General features: G+C 46.5%; 1 protein-coding gene across 4 annotated transcripts in view; it reads right to left on the reverse strand.

Moving 5' to 3' along the window:
- Positions 1 to 23,508, reverse strand: part of LOC135396611 (centrosomal protein of 170 kDa protein B-like) — a 71,889-nt gene that overhangs the window by 39,967 nt on the left and 8,414 nt on the right. For 3 of the 4 annotated variants that reach the window (XM_064627661.1, XM_064627663.1, XM_064627664.1), the window contains exons 5-10: positions 23,224 to 23,318; positions 20,535 to 20,679; positions 19,885 to 20,459; positions 14,360 to 14,429; positions 5,444 to 5,802; positions 1,040 to 1,073 (exon numbers count right to left, since the gene is read on the reverse strand). In XM_064627661.1, coding sequence (XP_064483731.1) covers positions 1,040 to 1,073; positions 5,444 to 5,802; positions 14,360 to 14,429; positions 19,885 to 20,459; positions 20,535 to 20,679; positions 23,224 to 23,318 — 1,278 coding nt within the window. The remainder of the gene's footprint in view (positions 1 to 1,039; positions 1,074 to 5,443; positions 5,803 to 14,359; positions 14,430 to 19,884; positions 20,460 to 20,534; positions 20,680 to 23,223; positions 23,319 to 23,508) is intronic. The other variant, XM_064627662.1, reaches the window with a different exon arrangement.

Raw genomic sequence — 23,508 nt, forward strand, 5'->3', positions numbered from 1 at the left:
AGCTGTGTGACGAAAACAGAGACCAGAGCACGTGGAGGGAACATATCAGGACAACTTCTGGCAACATTACACGTCACCATTCTGCATGTCGGCTTCACCTAACGCCTGTGTGCTTTAGGAGAAGCTTGCTTTACGAGCATTCGAACCGCGGGTGGAAAGCACGTGCTGCGCCTTTTGAATAATCTCGCGAATTTTGGCAGCATAGGTCAAAAATGGAGACACAAAAGCATTACGACCGGCCTCTTTCACTGACAGTAATAAGAAATGAACACTCACTGTCTATTTTCTTGCCTCAATTTTTACTTTGGTTTAATTCTTTTGATACGAATTTCGGATGATACGAACTTTTCCGCTACCCTGTGAGATTTGTATCATCGAGATTCTACTGTAACCCCGTAGTGACCAGAGTCTAGTGCAGACGAATGTCTTCATGTACAGCACAAACACTTGTGAATGGGACTGTTTTCCTCTATTCCCAAAAAGACAATGACCTCGTACACTCCGTACAGCCTGCTGAAGCAGGTCGCACAGTCGAGGTCCATGCATCCAACTGTGCCCCACCCACATGAACAGGTCATCCGGTTGGACAAATGCCAGGAGTATGAACACTTGTTCTTTCTCCCTGCCTTTTATGACCCCCGCGGAGCCATCATCTGTGTTGCCGAGCACGGCACGTCAGAATGAGAAACGCTGTCACGAAGTTCGCAATTCGACATTTGCTTGCAAAACTTCATTGTAAAGGTCGCGAATTTCGCCCTACCAACTTCAAAATCACTTAGTTATTTCGGTACATTCGTTATAAAGGAATTCGTTATAAATGTCCGAAGTATACATTTAATCCTATGGGCGCCTGACCAGACCGAAAAGAGTGTTCGTCATAACAGTCTCTTCGTTGTAAAGGTGTTCGTTGTAATGGAGTTTGACTGTAGTATGAAATAAAATAAATATCTTTTTTTTAGTCTGTAATGGCACTCTAAGGGAATATGACATTCTACACAGAAAGAATCTGACACAATGTGCGTACAATGCCCTACTTTACCTTGCGGTGTGAAGCAACTCTCCAGCTGTGGTTTCTGCAAGAAGACAATATCAACTTAGCAGTCCATCCACAAACAGAAAAGATATAGACTAGAATTGTCTTTTTTTCTTTTCTTCTTCTTATGAAAACAATTTAGCTCAACAGCAAAAATGCACACAAAAAAGACAGTGTGTGTGACAAGATAACATACAGCAAAACAAAATATCACTGCTAGGTTCAGTGTGTTGTAAAATCTTTTTGGGGAAACCTAAGCTTTCTTAGTGCAAATGGCACACATTTGTTTGCGAATGCAGTGCTTGTAGCTAGATCATAGTCTTACACTTTGTCTTTATATCTTTCAATACAAAATCAAGAAACTATTACTAGACAGAACAATCACACAAGCTTGATGATACGGGCATGATACAGGCAGTCATGGCCACCTGGGCCAAACATTGGACAGCAGCTCTCAAGGTACACACAGCCGCCATTGGAATGGTAGGGGGTGGGGGAGAGTACAGGAAAGAAAGAGAGGAGGTTGACAAACATTTGGGGGTTGTAGGGGCATCTGGATAAGTCATGGGTACTATGCCAGAACAATCTGCTCGCAAACCTGATAATGAGTATAACTGCTAATTCTATTTCATATTTGGGGCCCTATCCTTGTCAAAACTAATCGACCTCGATTACTTTACGTCACAAGCTGTAGGGTGGGGCTACCACGAAATACTCCGCCCTTAGATCCCGCCCGCTTCAATGGAAATTTATACCTAGTTTTCCTTCGCAGCCTCTCGGCCCTAAACTCGGACCGTGACCCTACGTCATTTTGATGTAACAATGACGTAAAAGATTAGTTTCAAAGCTGAAAAGTAATATAGCGAAAGAGGGTCGATTACTTTGAGCGGCGATGGGTTTTGTGATGGGTCCGCATGTGCGTTTCCGTTTATTGTGTTGTATAAAGTCTGTATGTGCTCGTCACCAACAAAAAATTCATATCTTTCTTCGTTTTTGTTTAATAACGATAGAAAAGCACCGTGTAACACCGTTTCTCTGCGCCGATCGCAGCATCGTATGCGTCAAAGCGGCGGGCTTTTCGAAGAGTCGTCACAGCCGTCGTAGAATCAATGTTACTGCAACATAGCAGTGTGCACACAAAAAACTCATCGATCAAAGTTCACTGTTTGTTGAGTAAAACTATCAATGCTCATTTGCGGTATCATTACCACCCCCACAGCTCACGAGCAAGAGTGCTGTTTCCGACACCAAAGAACCGAAGCAACAAGGCAGGACGGGCAGATCACAGGTGTGGCCTTCGGATTCTCAGGAGGAAACACTGATAAGGCGGGTCGCTTTCCAAGATAACACATGGGGCGATTGGTTGATAGAAGGTGTAAACCACTTTTAATATTCACGCCTTTTTCGATTGTGCACCAATGACAGAAGAAATTTAAAGTAATCGAGGTAGATTACTTTGACCAGGATAGGGCCCTTGCAGTGGTCACTGGTGCATATCTGGGTCTTGCATCTGGGTGCAATTCCTGGGTGGAATGTAATATGCACCCTAACCGTTTTAACACAGCATGAATCACACGTATCTAGGGGAGATAAATGCAATGCCACATCAAAAGTTTTAGTGCAGAATAATTCTCAAATAGGGTGTGTAATCACAGTGTTTGTCTGTGGCAGCATCATGTGATGTTCTTGTTTTGGTCCCCTCTCTTCACATCTCCTTTAGCAGCAATATAGTACAGTCGTCGACCGATAATTCGGACCAATTTAAAACTGTTGGCACTGTCAAACGCTCCCTAGAACCAATGTATTTCCACGTCCAATAATTCAGGCTGTTTTTCGGAACACGTGCTTGATTATTTGGACTCATCTAACATCAAACCTGAATGGTTTTTGGAATTACCGACTCCCAAGCACCAAAGATATGACAGAAAAGATTTGCTCCCGCACCAGATATTTCATACTGCTCTAACAGCACAGAGGGACGACGGCCATTATCAATTCCCGACATGATGCATGCGTACAAACGCAGCATGCAGGTGCGGGACGACAGAGCTTATTTGTGCATGACCAAAATCCAACCGAAACCTCAAGAGCTGAACGCTTTGCTTCAGACACGTTTCAAGAAATTATATTTCAATGCACGTGTCTTCGACTACGAGTATCTTTCACTATTGGAAATACTGGAGAGCAAACCTCAACTTCAAGTGAGGATGTTGATGATGTTATGTTACTACGACATAGGCGTGTTTAGTAGAGGCAAAGACGCAAATTCAGCGACAATCGAGAAACGTGATGTCGCCATTTGACACTTCAGCAGCGTTAGCATCTATGTCATCCTTGGCACCGATAACATAAGAAAAAGGTACAAACGGCTGCAGCAACGTGGATTCCTTGATTGCACCCTGCCCAAATGGGCAATCCTTGCTTTGGTCACCACACTGATCATGCACTCGCTGAAATTCACCGTGATACGTTGTTACACGTACGCGCAGTGAAGCAGACACGTATACATTATTTTTTGAACTCACTTTGAACGTTCTGAGTGAATAAAGTGAATTTACGCCATTCACTAAACATTCGGACTGATTTCGTGGCTCCTGGAAGTCCAAAAAATCGATCGTCGACTGTATAACTGACATCGGGGTGGTATCATGTGACACGTTCACTTCAGTCCCTGTCACCACTTCTGCATTGGGAACAGGTGGTGTGTGATGTTAATGTTACGTTTGCTTCCGACTGGTACAAGGAGTAAAGAAAAATTAAGCGGCTGAATGCGCACCCAGGACCAAATCAAGCTCGAAAATGCAGGACCATTATCGAGCCCGCTGATGTGATGCATTTAATACTACAGTGGACTCTCATTAATTTGAACTCGAGAGGGCAGGGATATTTGTTCGAATAAAGCGGAGTTCGAACTAACAAGAGATGCTCTCCAGGAAAGGAGCTTGGGTGCAGGGAGTGCGTGCAGACGCGTTGTGACGCACTTCGAGTTGAGTTGTACATTCACAGTACTGGTGTCACTCTAAGACGCATTTATATTGGCGTAATTCAAAGCGTTGCTGTTGTCGAACTCCGCCACTACTCTTGCTACGTTCCCGATGCCTAACTGATGTTACGGTGGAGAAAACTGCCAGAGCGTTGCAGCCGTTAAGACTTTGAAGCAAGTACAGGACTTATATGTGCGCAATAATTAACGTACAGAAAATACGCAGCAAGTTAGGGCTGAAAGCAATCAGTAATTTGCTCTTGCAAGTGTTTCCTGGAGCGGGAGTGTTAGCATCGCTTTCGATTTGGACACAAGTTCAAGCATGGCGTCCACATTTTCCTCTGAAGAAAAATAACGCACTGTCATATCCAGCACCAATGCTACATCAGATGCACTTGGTAAAGGCACTGCTTCGCGGCTTGGTCGTCCGAATGCTCATCGCTACACTCCGCACGGTCCTCTGGTCCAGTTCGACTGGCGCATCTCTGGCGCGACTCCACGCCATCATCTCCGCTGACATGGTGCCAGTTAGGGAAATAAACAATGACAGTGAATGGGCTGTAGAACGATATTCACAGTCACGAAGTCATAAAAGCGAGTGATGGCACACGAACGCACCTTCTCCACCCTTCACGGAGTAAAGAGGAAGAGAGAGAAAGAGGAGAGGGACGAAGGGTTGCTGTCGTAAAGAGGTGAAACAATCCTCGAACAGCGCAAAATGCAGAAAGAGGGCGGGAACCGTACAGAAGGTAAATAACCAGCGAGATATGGGGCACTGTGACCCGTTCCGATCCAACGTGGGAGCGCCGGTGGTTCGAATTAGGCGGTATACACGCTCAGAGTCTCAGAGAACAAGGAGCAGTCAAAACAGGGACAACGACACAAGAAGACACACAAAAACAGAGGCTCCTCTAGTCAATCAATCAGGTCAGTCAATCTAGTCAATCAAGAATCAGGCTACTCTAGTCAATATACGCTCGTCCGTCCGAATTACCGGGAGTTTCTCCCCATTGAAGTACATGTGTCTCGGATGGGGCCCAGCACGAGAGTTCCAATTATCTGGAGGTTCGAATTAAGCGATTTCGAATTAATGAGATTCTACTGTAAAACTAATAAAAATGAAATGAAATTAAATTACTAAACGTAGATGAAACACTGCATGAGCAGGAAAACCCCTGTTTGAAGGCCACTAATATACATGTTCCTATGACAGCCTAGCCAGTATAGTGCAAAAATGTTGTTGAATGTAGAGTTATTAAATTGACGCTTACTGCAAACAACTTCAGAACACTGCATGAAAACCTTGATATTAATACCTCAGGAATATAGGGATAAGCCATAAATATAAGAGAGGGAGAAAGAGAGAGAGACAAAAGAAACAGATCCTGATCCCTACATAATGATGAGCAAACAAAAACTACACCAACTGTTTGAATCTTTGATGGCAACGTCCGTTGTGCGACTCCGAACACCTCATCTATCTTTCTCCGTGCTTCTTCCACGGCTGGATCTGCCTTTTCAAGCCCCACAGTGTATGTCCCTGTTTCACTTCGATCATCACCAGGGGAAGGCAACTGAGGGACTTGTGGACTGATGGGGCTTTTGTGACAACGTGGGGGAGCCTGTGGAGGTTTCTTGCCAGAGAAAGGGCTGTCACTGAGCATACGCTGTATGAGGTATGTTGCAGAATCAGTCAGTCTATCATCGAGGCTTGTGGGTCTTGCTGCTGGTTTGCTAGCTGTGTTGCTGGTAGGGTGTAATGCGGTTTTAAGGTCCAAGACGTGATCTGTAAAAAAAAAAATAGAAAGACTTCTTGAAGACTTCCTTAGAAAGACCACGTTTGTAATGTTTAGCATCGGTGCAGCATACAGCTTCCAGTTGAACCTCCATATAATGAAATTGAAAATGATCGCACTTTAATTCGTTAAATAGAATAATTCGTTAAACCGAATATGTTCAGAAAAAATGGCCCGTGTGCCGACCCACGCGCCTCATGCTATTCTACCCTGTCATAAGGCTGGCGTAAAAACACGGAACACACGCTTATTATCGAATGTTGCACAATTTTCAACGAATACAAACGTCATTGCCATACTTGCCATTCAAGAGCATACGAAAAAGTAAGTTTTACGTGAACCGTACTTTCCAACGTGACGAGCACAGATTGTTCGTAAGTCGCGGATAGGAACGTCATTTTCGTTTCGGTCATTGACATGACATCGATTATTGCAAGCTCCTCATCAACTGACAAAACCTTAGCTTTTTGGACCGTACTAATCACAAAGCACCACTGGAAAACAGGGGAGCGATTGCACAGTTACCACAGCAAAAGCACGTGGCAAAAGTGATGAATGCCCGATTCGGTATTTACGTCCTTTGATGTGACAACGTCAATAACCAATAAGAACGCACTGTCACGTCGACGTTACTCCTTCCCTCCCCCGTGGGCAGGGCTCATCCTCTCCGCCGCACACAGGGAGAGGCACGTGCGATGGCTCTAAGAAAGCATTTCGGATGTTTTCTGCCTACGGGCTTCGTTAAATAGAACGTGTCTAATGAAAACACTTCGCTAAACACAGTGCAGAAATGCATTGGCGTCTATGGGTAAATGTACGTGCAACAGAATAATACGTTACATAGAAGATTTCGTTAAATCAATGTTCGTCATGTGGACATTCGCAAATACTGACCAATATAAAGAAAACAAATTATACAACATCTGACACACATAGGTGCAGTGCCTGTATGCACCCTATGAGACAGTCATATAAACTCTCCCATACCAGCCTAATTTAAGCTATGCATACGTATGCTTGTTACCTGTTGTCTGGCCTAACAAAGGCTAAAAAAAACATGTTTGAGCAAAAGTACACGATTAGAAACATGACCTTGTATACTGAATTTGAAAAAGATGCAGCTGAAATGCATAATGCAGTTAACACAATCAAAATGTGTCCTGGAAAGTCAGTCATTCCCTGTCATATTTAGCAAATTGTGTGTCAAAGGTTATTGTTGCAAACAGGAACTTGGTTGAGAAATTTCCTGCTTGCTTCTGCACCTGGAGGAAATTAGCATGCGTGAGCCATACAATTCTTGAGATGAGAATTCTTGTTAACAAGTACAGTATAGCAGTAGAAGCTTGTTATCAACATCTGCAAAGATTATATTGGAAACAGACAAAACAATGGTTGGTTTCTTTGTTTCATTCCCTTTGTCGTTAATTCTGTGACTACTTCACACTAACGTAATAGTCTTGCCTCAGTTACCGGAAAACGTGACCAGGAGCGGACAGCTGATTAGCTTATACGGAAATTTGCTATCTGGACAGTAGCGGTAGGTATTGAGGCACTCGGACAAGAGACATGATGCATGCACAAGCTGGTGCTCAAGAGCTACAGTCAATTGTCCTTTGTCATTAGTTCTGTGACTACTTCACACTAACATAATACAGTCCTGTCTCAGTTAACCGGAAAATGTGACCAGGAGCGGACAGCTGATTAGCTCATCCGGAAATTTGCTATCTGGACAGTAGCGGCAGGTATTGAGGCATTCGGACAAGAGACATGATGCACACACAAGCTGGTGCTCAAGGGCTACAGTCAATTGTCCTTTGTCATTAGTTCTGTGACTACTTCACAGTAACATAATACAGTCCTGTCTCAGTTAACCGGAAAACGTGACCAGGAGCGGATAGCTGATTAGCTCATCCGGAAATTTGTTATCTGGACAGTAGCGGCAGGTATTGAGGCATTCGGACAAGAGACGTGATGCACGCACAAGCTGGTGCTCAAGGGCTACAGTCAATTGTCCTTTGTCATTAGTTCTGTGACTACTTCACAGTAACATAATACAGTCCTGTCTCAGTTAACCGGAAAACGTGACCAGGAGCGGACAGCTGATTAGCTCATCCGGAAATTTGCCATCTGGACAGTAGCGGTAGGTATTGAGGCATTCGGACAAGAGACATGATGCACGCACAAGCTGGTGCTCAAGGGCTACAGTCAATTGTCCTTTGTCATTAGTTCTGTGGCTACTTCACACTAACATAATACAGTCCTGTCTCAGTTAACCGGAAAACGTGACCAGGAGCGGATAGCTGATTAGCTCATCCGGAAATTTGCTATCTGGACAGTAGCGGTAGGTATTGAGGCATTCGGACAAGAGACATGATGCACACACAAGCTGGTGCTCAAGGGCTACAGTCAATTGTCCTTTGTCATTAGTTCTGTGACTACTTCACACTAACATAATACAGTCCTGTCTCAGTTAACCGAAAACCGTGTTCAGGAGCGGATAGTGTTGTGCAGGAGCCGTAAGACGGTAGAAGCAAACAGGGACGCAGACCCGGAGTTGAGGGGATCAGGCTCGTTTAATGAGACAGGCCAAGAACGAAAGTGAGCCGAGAATAGAAAAACAAGATGGCATGTCTCGAGATCCGCGAGCACAAAACTAAAACGGCAAGTGCTGCCCCCTGGCAACGACACATTGCAATAAAATATGACAATGACAACACTATATGACAAACACAAACATATGACAACACAAAAATATGACAACACTCCCCCTCAATGAGTCGTCGCTACCTTCAGCCCACACGCAAGAGTTCATGTAGTCCAAGACGTTCACAATGATGATGAGTTTTCTTGCCAGTTAGAGCCTTTGTCATGATGCTACTTGGGAATAGCTGCAGGCAACAAGTCGCGCCTTATGCCTCTCCAAGTCGCCATTCTTGTCATATTTCTTACGAAATATCCATTTACATTTTACGACTCGTCTGTCGCTTGGTCTTGGTACAACCTCCCAGGTCCCATTGCGTTTTAGATTGCCCAGCTCTTCCTCAATTGCTGTCCGCCACTCCGAACTATCTGGCATAGACAGTGCTTCCTCAACGGTAGTTGGATCGGGGATGGAGTCGCTTCGCTTTACAACGCAACAATAGTTTGGGCGTGGCTTCGACGCTAGTGTCTCGGAGCGCCTCGGCATCTGAAGATCATTGGGTTGTTCTCGCTCTTCGGGTACTCCTGGTACTCCTGAGGTTGACGGCTCGTCTTGTTGCAGCACGGGAGTTATTGCCTCATTCGTCTCCCCCTCGTCTTGTGCTTCAAATGTAAATGGCGCCTCTGGGATCTCTTGCAGTTCGTCATGCAGATTGCTGAGGATCTCCGTGCCATCGACCATGGTGGGCGCCTCTTCATTGTCGTCTGGTGCCGGAAATTCTTCTCCACATGGTCTACCACCGTACGGGAAACAGTTCTCGTCGAAGACAACATCACGGCTCACAAAGAATTTGTCGCGTTTCCGGTCCCAAAGCTTGTACCCCTTGACGCCCTCCGGGTAGCCGAGGAAAATGCACTCAATTGCCCTTGGGTCCAGCTTTGCTCTCTGCTGTCGCCGACTCTGTGCGCTCCAGGCCTTACATCCGAATACCCTCAGGTGATCGATGTTGACCTCCTTTCCCAGCCACAACACTTCTGGCACAAGACCCCCTACAGCCTTTGATGGACACTTGTTGCGTAGGTATGTTGCCGTGACAACAGCATCCGCCCATAGTGTTTTGGTGAGGCCTGATTCGATCAGCAGGCATCGAGTCATGTCCAAGATCGTCTGATTAAACCTTTCGGCCACTCCGTTCTGCTGTGGTGTTCCAGGCACGGTGAGCTGTCGTCGAATGCCGTGTTTCACCAGGTATTGGCAGAATTGCTTCCCCGTATACTCTCCACCGTTGTCACTGCGAAGGACTTTGATGGTGGTTCCGTGGAGATTTTCTACCATTCGTCGGTACTCGTCGAACTTCTCCAACACCTCATTTTTGCTCTTCATCGGATATACGACTGCGTACCTCGAAAAATCGTCGATAAACGTCACGAAGTAGTTAGACCCTCCTTTGGACGTTGGAGTGATGTTCCCCACGACGTCCGAATGAATGAGCTCCAATGGTACTCCAGTACGAGACGAAGAACCGCTACTGGATATGAAGCTCTTTCTTCGCTGCTTTCCCTGCACGCACGTGGAGCATATTTCGTCTCTATGCAGAACTTCTCCGCAAAGTTCTTGCACGGCTTCTTGGTGAAGGTGTCCTAGTCGACGGTGCCATAGTGCGTAGTCCGCCGCTTTGGCTAGCTTCAGCACAGGCCTCTCTTCCTCTACTCTGTATAACCTTCCCTTCCGCGATGCGGATGCAATGAGTTCATTGTTCTGGTCTCTCACCTCACAGCTTCCCTGATTGAATGTGACCTTATATCCACGTTCTTCCATCCTTCCGACGGATAGGAGGTTACCGTCCAGATCCGGTATATACAGCACATTCTTCAGTGTGACCACTGTTCCACCACATTCCTTTGGGAGCTTGAAGGTCGCCTCACCCTTGCCTAGAATTTCCATCGCCTCTTTGTTGGCGGCTTCTACTACTGATGAGCATTCCTGGAATCCTGTGAGCTTCGTCCTGTCCGATGTCATGTGGTCTGTGGCTCCGCTGTCTAAGTACCAGATATAACTTTCCTTCATGCCTGATTTCTTCGCGGATAGCGCCCTGTGGGATGCCTTCTTCGCCCGTGATGCGTTGAAATTTTCTTGAGACTGGATTCTACGGTCATCACGGTCACCTTCTTCACAGTCCTGGCGATATGCCCAAATCTTCCACACGCGAAGCATCTCACATGACGTTTTGCCTCATCGCGGCGTCCTCCGGGCGTATGCTCAGAAGGTCTCTCAGTCTTGGAGTCGTACTTAGTCTTTCCGTACCTGGGTCTGAACTTGCTTTTCGACACAAGAGCTTTCGCATTCATCGTCCGTCTCTGAAACGTGCTCTTCGTCGCGCCTCTGTTTTCTCTTTTCCTCGACGAGTAGCCTTGCCTTGACCTCTTTAGTTGTGAGCGTGGCTTCGTCTTGCTCGAGTTTGAGAATGAGTGGTTCGTAAGCTTCTGGCAAACCCATTAGCATCACTAAGGCAACTTCTTTGTCCGTAAATGCGTAGCCTCCATTGGAGAGTTTTCTGTGCAAACCCATTAGCCTGCTCAAATACTCCTTCATCGGTTCTTCGCGCTTCTTCCTCACGTTGACGAAGTCCCGTAGAAGTTGCAGGATATGTAGCAGACCATACTTCGTATGGATCTCCCGCAGAATATCCCATGCGGCTTTGGCGGAGGTACAGGCACCGATATCGTCCAAGTAACTGTCCTCAACCACGAGGAAGAGGAATGTGAGGGCCTTGTTGTTGGTCCTCCTTTCGTCAGTAGTCATCTCAGCGTCTATGTAGCCGGGGTCCACTGCCTCCCAACAGCTCTTCTGCACCAGCGCTACGTTTGCTCTAATCGCCCAAGCGTGATAGTTTTCCGAAGTCAGTTTCGGTATCCCGAGAGCGCTATCGTCTGAGAGCGGCATCGTCTGAAACCGTCATCGTCCCACCGGGCAACCATACCGGGCTGAAACCGGCAACCATATCGTCTGAAAACGGCAAGTGCTGCCCCCTGGCAACGACACATTGCAATAAAATATGACCAACAGATAGCTGATTAGCTCATCCGGAAATTTGCTATCTGGACAGTAGCGGTAGGTATTGAGGCATTCGGACAAGAGACATGATGCACGCACAAGCTGGTGCTCAAGGGCTACAGTCAATTGTCCTTTGTCATTAGTTCTGTGACTACTTCACAGTAACATAATACAGTCCTATCTCAGTTAACCGGAAAACGTGACCAGGAGCGGACAGCTGATTAGCTCATCCGGAAATTTGCCATCTGGACAGTAGCGGTAGGTATTGAGGCATTCGGACAAGAGACGTGATGCACGCACAAGCTGGTGCTCAAGGGCTACAGTCAATTGTCCTTTGTCATTAGTTCTGTGACTACTTCACACTAACATAATACAGTCCTGTCTCAGTTAACCGGAAAACGTGACCAGGAGCGGATAGCTGATTAGCTGATCCGGAAATTTGCTATCTGGACAGTAGCGGTAGGTATTGAGACATTCGGACAAGAGACATGATGCACGCACAAGCTGGTGCTCAAGGGCTACAGTCAATTGTCCTTTGTCATTAGTTCTGTGACTACTTCACACTAACATAATACAGTCCTGTCTCAGTTAACCGGAAAACGTGACCAGGAGCGGACAGCTGATTAGCTCATCCGGAAATTTGCTATCTGGACAGTAGGGGTGGGTATTGAGGCATTCGGACAATGGGACACGAGCTCGGGACAGCGTCCAACATGGTTATACGAGTACTTGGAGCCGCGGTCTCCATCTCTGTACGTGGGTCGTTTCCCCATAGAAACAATGTATATTTTGACAGCAAACTCGTAAACCATCGTCTTACGAGGGATATCGTTATACGAGATATCATTATTCGCAGGTTTTACTGTACTTAACACTAATGTAATACAATGATCCCTCAGTTATACAATACAATGATGTCTCAGTTAACTGGGAAACTTGGTATCTAGTCTGCATGACCAGAAACGCATCGCTGATTTGCTTATCCGGAAATTTGCTATCCGGACAGTAGGGGTGGGTACTGAGGAGTTCGGAAAAGAGAGACGTGAGTAAGGCCCCCGGTTTTCCGCAGTTCCATGAAATCTCGTGGAATCCGGAATTCATTGCGGAATCATTCATTTGGCACGGAATTTCGCGGAATCCCTTATTTTGCTTGAAATTTAGTGGGATTGTTGGTTTTGCACAGAACTTTGCAGCAATCTGATCGGGTCGAAGGACGCAATTGGCGCGATGTGGACGATTACTACGACGTGCAATGTCTTAGGAGCAGTATTGCGCGCTCATGCACAAGACAATCAGATAAACGTGCGTACTGCTCACGCTCCCAACTGCTCCAAGGTACAGGTGGCCCCGAAGAACTGACAGAACTTATGTTGACAACAGTGCTGCGCGCGTGACCCGATCTAAGTACTTTCATTTTGCACGGACAGCCCGTGTATCCTGTGCCACATGTTTCTAATACATATTGCCGCTCTTCTTGGTTGATAACGACGGTAACACGCTGCCGACATCAAGGTCAAGCACAATCAGTGCTTCGTGAACTTTCGTGGGCAATCTGTCTATGGCGCCAGCCATCTACGTTGCGCATGCTAGGACTGATGCATGAACCTTGACGATGCGTGGTCTTTTCTCGGTTATTCCCTGTCGGACAGGGGCGGATCCAGACCCTCGGATTGTCGGGTATGAAATGATTGCAAGCTCCACTCAATTCAAAAATTCAATAGGAATTCAAAGAGTCAAGTGTGCTCTTGTACTCATCTCAGCAAGAGCTCAAGTATTCTACCCTTTGCATAGTGGTATTCAGCAAAAAGGTTGCAAGACTACAGAGGGCGGCTGAGGTTCAGCAAGTTGCTCCCCACAAGGTGTTCAATGCCATGTTTGCATTGTGGGGCTATCTGAAAGCCGCATCGCTGGAGAATTATGTTGCCCTAATGATGGAGGAAGGAGTAAGAAGAGGAAGAAGCTATCCACATGGGAGAAAAGCTAAAAAAAGGCATGAAGCAGGCAGCTCAGAAAGCACAAGGGATCCTTGAATACAGTGAGAGCTGGCAGTTCTTCAAAAGCATGAGGGCCTTGGATCCTCTACAGGTCAAGTCTCCGTCACATGAACTCACCGAATTCAAGAACACTCCAGCCATAGAAACAGAAGGTTCAAACCTCCTGGTGGAATTACTAATGCAGACAGCCAAGGACCTGAAAGTCTGCGGACCATGACTCGGTTCCACCAGTGTCTAAGCAGATCAGCCCACCTCCTCAAGCTTTCGACATAATTTTGTTTTGGAACAGAATGAGGTGCTTGCTCCGAATTTTGTGTCTATTGCGATCAAGTATTTGTCAAACCCTATAAACTCTGTAGATGTTGAAAGATATTTCAGCAGGTATAAAATGATTGTAGGCGACAGACGGCATTCTCTGCCAGAGGAGAACACAAAATATCATGTAATGCTGAGCCACGACAGTGGTTTGAATCTTTCATCTGATAAAACATTTTTTGTTCCAATAAAATAAAGTCCCATTTCAGGCAGCTGTTCACCCCTTGCCACGGAAAATCACGGAATTTATGAGTCGGTGCAGCGGAATTTTGTATTTGCCTGAGCAGAAAACAGGGGGCTTTAGACATGACACACACACAAGTTGGTGCTCAAGGGCTACATTACTGATAAGGGGCTATATTGACTAAGGAGACTGATGTGCAGTTGTTTGACCTCATTTTGGGTGTACGTCAACGTTAGCGCAATATGTCCACGAACAGAGACCAACCCCAAGCACAATGATAAGCTGCCTTCATTGGAAACTTACAGTACCTGAAAAAAAAAAAAAAAATATATATATATATACAGTCCAAGAAAACTCACCAGCTTCTTTCCTAGCCTCAAGCCGCCTCTTTCCATTGCTGGTTTCAGGACCCAGGGGCGTGATGCAGTTCTTAAACGATAAAAGGTAACATAGAGGTTTTTATGCACACGGTGCATAATGTAAGGTACTGGCAACATGTAGGATGGCACAGGAGCAATGCAAAATGTGCAGCCCTGCAATTCCAGCAGGGGACACAAGATGAAGGGAAGAAATGAATCATTTACTCAGTTTGTGTTGCCAATCAGAGCTTATGCCTGAGTTTCAAGAGCCAGCACTGTCATGGCTTAACAGACTTTCAGGAAGCATGCAGTCAGTACAACTGAAGCGTAAATGACAGTAGGATGAAGAATCGGCATAGGGGAGGACAACCCGAAGTAAATCAAGATACCAGTGGACAGAAACATCGTATGATGTTCTGCAGTAGTTAAACACAATCGATTCATGGCTCCACTTGCTAGGCTCACTAGGTAATTTCTATTGAGAAGCGCCTCCTGCAGCCCTCTCATATTTTATGTAGTTAGTTGTCTCAGCATACACACCAGTATCGAAGCACCTGGTGAAAAGATATGCCCATCTATGTGCCACGGTAGCTTAACACTGAAGTGTGGTTCTTGCTCTTGTAGAGGACGATAGTCTTCCTCCACATGAGTCCCGACCGGCAATGATGGTATGCCACGGAGAGGCGATGACGGTGGCCTATCGCCATGGCCGCGCCGGTGGAACTGAGGCAGGTGCCCCAGGCGCGCGGCCATCTTCGTCGTTGTCCACGGCCCGCTACAGTGCTCCCCCCTCAGACGCGGAGCGGCGATAAGAAAGATAGAAGAATCACGTCTGTACCGGAGGGAAAGAGCAAGAGTGACCGTGGATGACGCGCACTGCTGGACATGTCCACGGGCGGCACAGCACACGTTGCAGGCAGAGGTCGATGAGTGGGGCGGGAGCGGCCGAGATGAGGTTTGCCAGAGATGAGCGTTGACGTCGTCGAAGGCGTGGTCTGGCGTTGGAGTCGTGGCCTGGGGTGCCGCAACCGGCACGGGAGCGAGAGCTCGTAGGGTCCCAGGAAGTGAGGCTGCGTAGCCGTGAGGATTGCCGAGACGCCGGCTGATGTGTGCCGTGGCGTCGGCTGCCGCGACTGCCGAAACCGGCAGGCGAGCACGTTGCTCAGGTGTCGCGGCCGGCAGCGAGTGAGAGTTGAGATGCAGAAATGAAGAAGAGGGTGGTGAGTGTGCCGGGGGCCGTGGATAGCGGTCCCTGGAAGCCTTGAATCGATGGTCGGTGGGCGGATGCGATGATCAGTGAGCGGTCGGGTCGTTGCGGGTCTGTCGGGCGGTCGGTCGGTGCGGGTCGGTCGGATCGGTAGCGTGGACAGAAGCGGGACGGGAGCGGTCGGCGTGTTGATCGGCGAGCAGCGGTCGTGATGTCGTCATGATGAGGAATGGCGGTGGCTTCCAAGGAGAGCGTGCCGTGGTAGTGCTAGTCGATGGTGTTGTCAGAAATTTGGGATGGTCAAGGGCCTAATTGCTCCGAACTTGATCTTCATCGTCCGGGTCACCAAATGTAGAGGACGATAGTCTTCCTCCACATGAGTCCCGACCGGCGATGATGGTATGCCACGGAGAGGCGATGACGGTGGCCTATCGCCATGGCCGCGCCGGTGGAACTGAGGCAGGTGCCCCAGGCGCGTGGCCATCTTCGTCGTTGTCCACGGCCCGCTACACTCTCAGTCTACTTTTCCCCAATCCTCTCAATATATATTGTCCTAAAGCCTCACACATTGTGAATAGTTCTCAATTACTGGCATCATACTTTGAAGAATGGATAAGACTAGCAAAATTTCAACTTAGCAAAATACTGGCATATGTCCTTTAACTTTACTAGATCAAGGATTCACATCAATATTACCTGCCAAGCTATCTGCCATACGAGACAGATGACATAATTCGGTTGAGCAGGGGGTGGGGGGACGCATTAATTTTGTGCACTTGAATTAGCATTGCCACTGCATTGCGATTCCTCTACGTCATGGGCAATCACTAACGGGTGGGGCTGGGAAGCACTATTGTTGCTTCGGGTGGTGTACGATTCCCTCAATTTAATCTCCCCCATCCCAATTCCCCCGGCACAAAACAACCGGCTCATCTCCACCGCCCCCAATGCACCTGTTGCATTTCCCTCGCCTTAGTGCAGTGACCCACAAAAGGTGCAACTGAAGAATTGTTTGGGAGGCTAAACATTCTTTTAATCTTTTATTTACTCATTTATTGTTTGAAAGGACGGCACACACACAAAGGGTGCATGAAAGGGGTTTTGACAAAATGGTTGATGAAGTTTAGGGTTTGATTGGACTGGAGATCAGTCACTGGTTCCTTACTATCAATATGGCGTCATTTGATAGAATGGGTCACGTGGCGTTAAAAGCGTTGTGTTCGGGGATTTCTAGTTCTGTACAGGGATCATGTAACGAGTCACTTATGTTGCTTCTGACAGCCCTGATGATAAAAGTGTGACTGTAGTTGAAAGGCTGATATTTATCTTTCACGACAGACATCGAAAACCCACGAATTTGAGTGGTTAAATAATGATGGCGTGTTTTTAACCACGGCATATCATCTTACGAAGCAATCGAGCATTCTCCTTGATTTCCCTTGTTTCGAGAACGTGAATTTCGAGATCAGGGGATTTCAAAACGAGGAATATCGAGGTCATCCCCTGTACATATATCGACTAAGTATGGCAAAGTCATTTCCTCTGTGACTCTTGAGGATCTCCATGGCGAACTTAGGCCGAGGCTTTAGTGGAACATTGCTCCCTTCATATGATTGGTGGTTTTGTCAGGTATTCCTAGGAAGGGAGCTCATGCAATGCTGAGTACCGTCAAAGAGGGCCCGTATACCTGATCATTGATGGCATTACCTGATTAGATACCGAAGGCTCAACCGCCAAATTTTCACAGTTGACGCCCTGCAAAGTCTTCCTTTCCTTTTTTGAAGCGCAGCCTATGCGCAAACTCACACGGGGGAATTGACACACGGGGGAAACGGCATGGGTGAAATGAGATGGGGGAGTTGGGACGGGGGAATCGTGCTACACCCAATGCTTCCCTCAACCGCAATTGCGAAGGCATGTCGTCTCAGCCTCTACAACATTGAATTTTGCACAGCCGCAGTCATTTCGCTGATGATGGCTGTCGTCTTTGTCCGTCCACACCAGTGGCGCTTCGCTTTGTCACATTTTGGGGAATGTGGCCATATCGGAAACACTGGGTTTTCGAAATGACAGAGACGAAGTTAACTTTTTAGCAATACGAGAGAATGCCTAAATGATTGGTGGGCTAGGAATAATTTTACGAAGAATAATACTCGCATAGGCACATGATTATTCAAACTATAATACTCTAAATCTAGGCTAGGTAGCGCATGCTACAGCCTGTTCCAAAGGGTAAAGTCGTAGAATCAATCCATATATCCATTTTGGGGACATCTTCCAGAACAGTGGTCAGACATGATCGCTCACGCTCAGCGGCTGGTTGTGCTCAACCAGAAAACCCGTGAAAAGGCACTTGGCACATATGATGAAAGCGTGCAGGTATTTCTTCTGTTTGGAGAGCGCCATTGGAGGAGACGAAACTATCGTACGAGACTGGACTGATGGCAGGACGATAGCACGTCTTCATGAGAAACACAGACACAATGAAACATGCAATATGTCGCGACCTCCTGCCATGGATGGTCATGCCGCGAACCATGTGTCACATGCTGTGTAGTTTAAATGTATTTTTATTTGCGATGTATTAATTTTTGCGAATCGCACTTAGGAAGTTATTCGCGAGTATTTAATTTCGCGATTCCAGGTCCGTTTCCTTCTGCGGGATCAATGTGAAGCTGGGTTCACGAGTACAATTTTTCGCGATTTTTTAGCTGTCGCGAAATTCGTGAAAATCAGTACATCGCGAATAAAAATACGTTTACAGTAATTCTTCAGGAATTCATCTGTGCAGCTTTTAAAGAAAAATGAGAGAAGAAAAGACCAAGGCCCCAATTTTCCAGGAGAATGGAGGGCACTCCGTACAATCTGGAGTCTCCCGGATAACCCGGGAGAGTTGGCAGGTATGCTATGTAGATGTCAAGGTGTTGAACACAGAGTAACATCGTACATAAAAATGCTTCGAGGCCTCTACTGTGCCCCTTTGCTGAGTATTTCTTAAATTTTTCTTAACGCATACTTTGTGCTCTACGCACTTTATGGCGCACAAGTCTAGATTATCGGTTGCTTTCTCTTTGTTCTGAGACAATTGTTTCAAAAAGTTAATTCTTAAGTATGTTCCACTAATATTGTCAGAAACGCATACAAATCTTAATTATTTTATGTGAAAACAAAGATGTAACCTGGAAGTAGTTTGGGCATGCCGGATGTAAAGTACAGTTGAACCTCTCAATAACGAACGTCGATTTAACGAAATCCTCGGTTTAACGAAAAATTTCCATTGCACGAACGCGTCCCCATAGACTCCAATGTATTTTTGCGCTCGATTTAACGAAATACGTTCGTTTTGTCATCTCTATTTAACGAAGTCTCTGGGCTCTTCTGCGCGTGTCTTTCCCCTTCACGAAGAAAAGGATGAGAAACCTTCCCTCTCCATTGTCCTTACGCGAGTTTTCATTGGTCGCTTCGGTTGTTACTACATACTGTAGGCACGAGCGCGCAGACATGTGCGTTGCTGCCACCGGTAATTTTCGGTACGCCGACGCTGTTGGGAAACCGGCGCGAGAGTCTCTTCGCACCTGTTTTCGGACATGAAAACATGCATTGCTGACATCTCGCGAAGTCTAATTTGCTTGTGTTGATGACGATGACAGTACATTGAGGTTTTGTGCCTTTTCATTACTTGTTTTTGTTTGCGCCGCTGATGCTGTCGGTGATAAAATGTCGATGATGCCACTGCCGTTCAAGGTTCCATCGGCGCAGACGTCTACATGACATGTACCCATTTCTCGTTCTTTTCTATATTAAATGGCGGTGTACTGTTGTTCTTTCCAGACGTCATGAGTGCAAGTGAACTAACCAAGAAACTTGGTTGCGCGAGTGCGCAGGAGAAAGCAGTCAAGGTCCATCTGAAGTTACGAAGGTTATGAACACTCAGAGCGACATTGTGCACAAATTACGCGTTACCTAGTGTTATGTAATGAATAAAGCTTGATATTTTGTGCCGTTCTTACCTTAGTACCTGTTTTATGACAGATGATGTTTTGCGGTACGTGCAGCGCTGGTAGTGCGGCGGCCATCTTTGTTTCACTCGGCATGTTCCATTTAACGAATATCTCGATTTAACGAAACAAAGAGCCAGCATTTACAAATTTGTTATATAGAGGTTCAACTGTATCTAGAGAAAGAGAAAAAAACTACCCAATAAAGCACAAAATTATCCCATATCTTTTCTTTGGCTCTTTTCTTTCTACACCCTGCCAAAAGAGCGAGCCGAGACAAAAGTACTTTCAAGTGAGGCAGAAAAAAGGATTTATCTTACCTTCCCACTGCCTGGAGAGTCCCCAGACTTTGCAGATGATGGCCTCGACCATGCTGTTGGTCGCTCTACTTTGGGTGGTGCAAATTTTCTGATGCCATCCTTGAGACCCAAACGTCGGCTGGGGAGACTGCCCTCCTCGTTACCAAAGGGGATTGTGAATGCAGTTGAACTTCCTGGAGTCACTTGCGGGGACGTCTCGGGAGAGGAGCACACCTCTGGGCACAATGCAGGTGGAGAGACGGTTTCCAAAGGGGAGGATTCTCCTCTTATGGGAGATTGCTCCGCTAGGGAGCCAATGAAGGAGCCATCTTTTCTCACGGGGGATCTCTCAGTTAGGAAGCCAAGTGGAGGGAGCTCTCTTTTCACAGGGGATGGTTCAGTTTGGAAGCCAAGTGGGGAGATCTCTCTCTTCACAGGGGAACAGTCTGTTGGAAAACGAAGTGGAGGAGGCTCCATATTCACGGGGGATCTGTCTGCTGGAAAACGAAGTGGAGAAGACTCCTTTTTCACAGCAGACTGCTCAACAGGAGATACTTCCTTCAGGAGCAACATTTCCTTTCTTGTAGGAGATTGTTCTGTTAGAAAGTTTAGCTATCAGTGAGTGACAAAGAAGCAGGGATAGAAATAACTACAGGTGTACAAGGACGTACCTTTGGTACAATGGGAGAGGGCAGGTGGTGACAGCACTTCCCGCACTGTGCTCACTGATTCCTCGGTTCGGCTTAGGTCTTCTAGGGAGTCTGCTTCCTGAAGCTCCTCGCAGAACGAGGGCTCCTCATCCACAATGGGCTCAGGCTGCAAGCGACAAACAACAAAACCAAAATTAAATTAAAAGCGCTTTATGAATTAGCAGGTCTGTGGCATTAACGGTCAGATTTGTAATAAATGCTCTCCAGGACCAAATTAAGCTCCATGCAATGATATGTAAAATTCTTATGGGGCAAAGCCAAATCCAAGTGTCACCCTTGCGTACACACAGAACTGGCCATAACTTGCCTACAAATGCGCTACTGTACAGACAAGAGTGCACAGAGGTGATCCGACAGATGTAATTGCACACATTTAATTTGCACTGCAGATAAGCTGCAGGACAGTTGTCATTGAGCTTGTGGCAATATTTTCGACACACACACACACACACACCTGCAGATAAACTGGAACTAGTACGCCGGAGATGGTGGGAACCAAAGAGACTTTTGCGCAAACTACAAGTGAATCACACTTTCAGTTGTGCAAGCCCATTTTCAGAGGGCATTCACATGTTATCAGTTATGCAGAACGTAGAACAGACTCCGCATTATCCTGCCCTGATAAAAAGGGAAGCTCTTGGCCAGCGGTTGCTGCAATAGCGAAGGACTATAACTTTCAGGCCTTATGAGCAATTTGCACTAGAAAACAATCGTAACAGAAGTGATTTCATGGGTATGGGAAAGGCCGTGTTCAAGGGCTTGGGACAGTTTCATAGATGTGGCTCATTACATCACAGGCGTGTTGCACTCCACTCCAGAATACTGAAGAAAAAAATTATTCGTCTACGTGTCTTACTTAGCAAGATACAAGCCCTCAAACACATTCATCAACAAAGCGCCGACGTCAGAGAGCTCCGAGCTGCATCCATTCCTATTGGCAGCCGTAAGCATGTGAATTCTCGTGCACTGCCTCACTGCATGTGCTGCGATGTCTGAGCCACCTGAGTTTCGGTATTTGTGGTGCCCATTTTCTCCCCTTTTATTACTCTTTTCGCTGTGAAACTTTCTATGCAGGTTCACATTAGTGCAAAGAACTGCCTGTTACGTTTATCTGGGATAACGTGGGATGACTTGCCTCAACCCCTGTAAAAGAGCCACGACGTGACATGTAACGCGGCTCGAAACCCTGTCTCACTCCTATATTCTCATATGTTCTATGGATACCAACTACCCCACTTCGCAACCATAGTGACCTGTCTCATTCATCAGGCAGTCCATCGGAAGCCACCCAGCAAAATATTTTTGCTCTGCGGTTTATTATAACTGCACAAACAAACTTACAAAAACAGTCGGAGAAAGCAGTCACAGACAGCCAACACGATCCTCATATGACGCAGGGAAGTCCCCGTGCCTTTTCTACTTTGTTGTTCTCTTCTCAGCTCACATGTGTTTATACTTGCTCGAGCTGTACCGCTCTACAACACGAGTGACGTGCCCGGGGACCATGTCACGTCACGACGTTCCCTCATTCTCCAATATGCTCTTTTCACGAGTGGATAATTTTTTCAAAGGTGTGCGGAACAGAGACCTCGCACATGCTCTGTAGGTCACCTGCACTCATCGTTCTTTCGCAGGAGCAAATTTTGTTTGTTGCAGAACACTCCGCAGCGAAAAACTAAAAAAAAAAAATTTGAGGGCCACCTGAGTGCTCCTTTCAGGTGGAGTCACTTGCTCCAATTACGCGAATACTTCTCAATGGATAGCGCCACAAGCGACCCAGTAATGTGATCTTTTTTTCTGCAAGAAATTGGAAGCAACGTGGTGTGTCTACAGGGTTCTTGTTTTTCTGTTTTTTATTCTGTGTTAGTGCCGCGAAGCAACTGTAACTATGAGTGGCGTACTGATGTGGACAGATGAAGAGAGGACAGCAGGAGGGAGTAGGGGAGGTTAGTATGTGTCCTGGGCCGACTTTATGGGGAACTGTGCCGACAATCATCTGGAAGGTCTTTGGAAAACCCAGGGAAAACCTCACATAGCCCAACCTCCCAGTCTTCAGCACGGCCTTGGTTACCACCAACGAGCAGGACGGCTTAACCCGCTCGGCCATGCCACTGGTGTCTACATGGTTCAAACACGTCACGAGTTGTAAACAGAGATGGGAACTCTTCTGCGACTCAAATTTCTTTCAAGACTTCAAATTTCGACTTCCAGGATCGAATATCGGCCTACAATTATTTGTGTGCTCTTTTAGGGTTGCAGGACTCGTCCCACTCTGACATCACGCTATAGTACATGAACAAGCGCTTTCATGCGCTGCAGCGCAGCAAGCACAATTACATAAATGTCTGGTTGAGCTGAGGGGGAACCAGTAATTTGGCCAGTATTTCGTGACAATGCTCTTGTGTAAAGTACAATGCATACGTGATGCATTTAATCACATCTATCAAAATACCACAATACCATTAAAAGCTTTTGCTGCATTATCGACACAGAAAAACAAGAACCCACAATCAGATCTTGCTTGAACAGCTGCTCTGAGACTTCTGAATGCTGATTAAAATGTGCAAACAATAGAATGAACAACACAAAAAGAATATTACAACATGCAGAGAGCAATAGTTTCGCCCCACTGTCAGCTGCAACTGCTTACCGCTGGATTGGAGTCCTGAACCACTACTTCATGTTTGGCGTCTGAAAATGGAGACATTGGAGAGCCCTCGTGAATGACACAGAAGGTCTCGTGCCGTGAGAAACCAAAAGTCAAGGTAAATTTATCATTTTTTCACTCCATGCAGAATCAAAATTCTGTCACAAAATTCTAGGCAGCCCTTACTGTCTAGAATTACTCCTATTCTGTGCATCTTTTAACTTTTGGGTTTGAAACTAGGCACTGTACAACTATTTCAATGTCTGCCTTTATGTAGCAGCATGATAT

The sequence above is a fragment of the Ornithodoros turicata genome, chromosome 6, assembly GCF_037126465.1.
Source record: "Ornithodoros turicata isolate Travis chromosome 6, ASM3712646v1, whole genome shotgun sequence".
Classification (NCBI taxonomy): Eukaryota; Metazoa; Arthropoda; class Arachnida; order Ixodida; family Argasidae; genus Ornithodoros; species Ornithodoros turicata.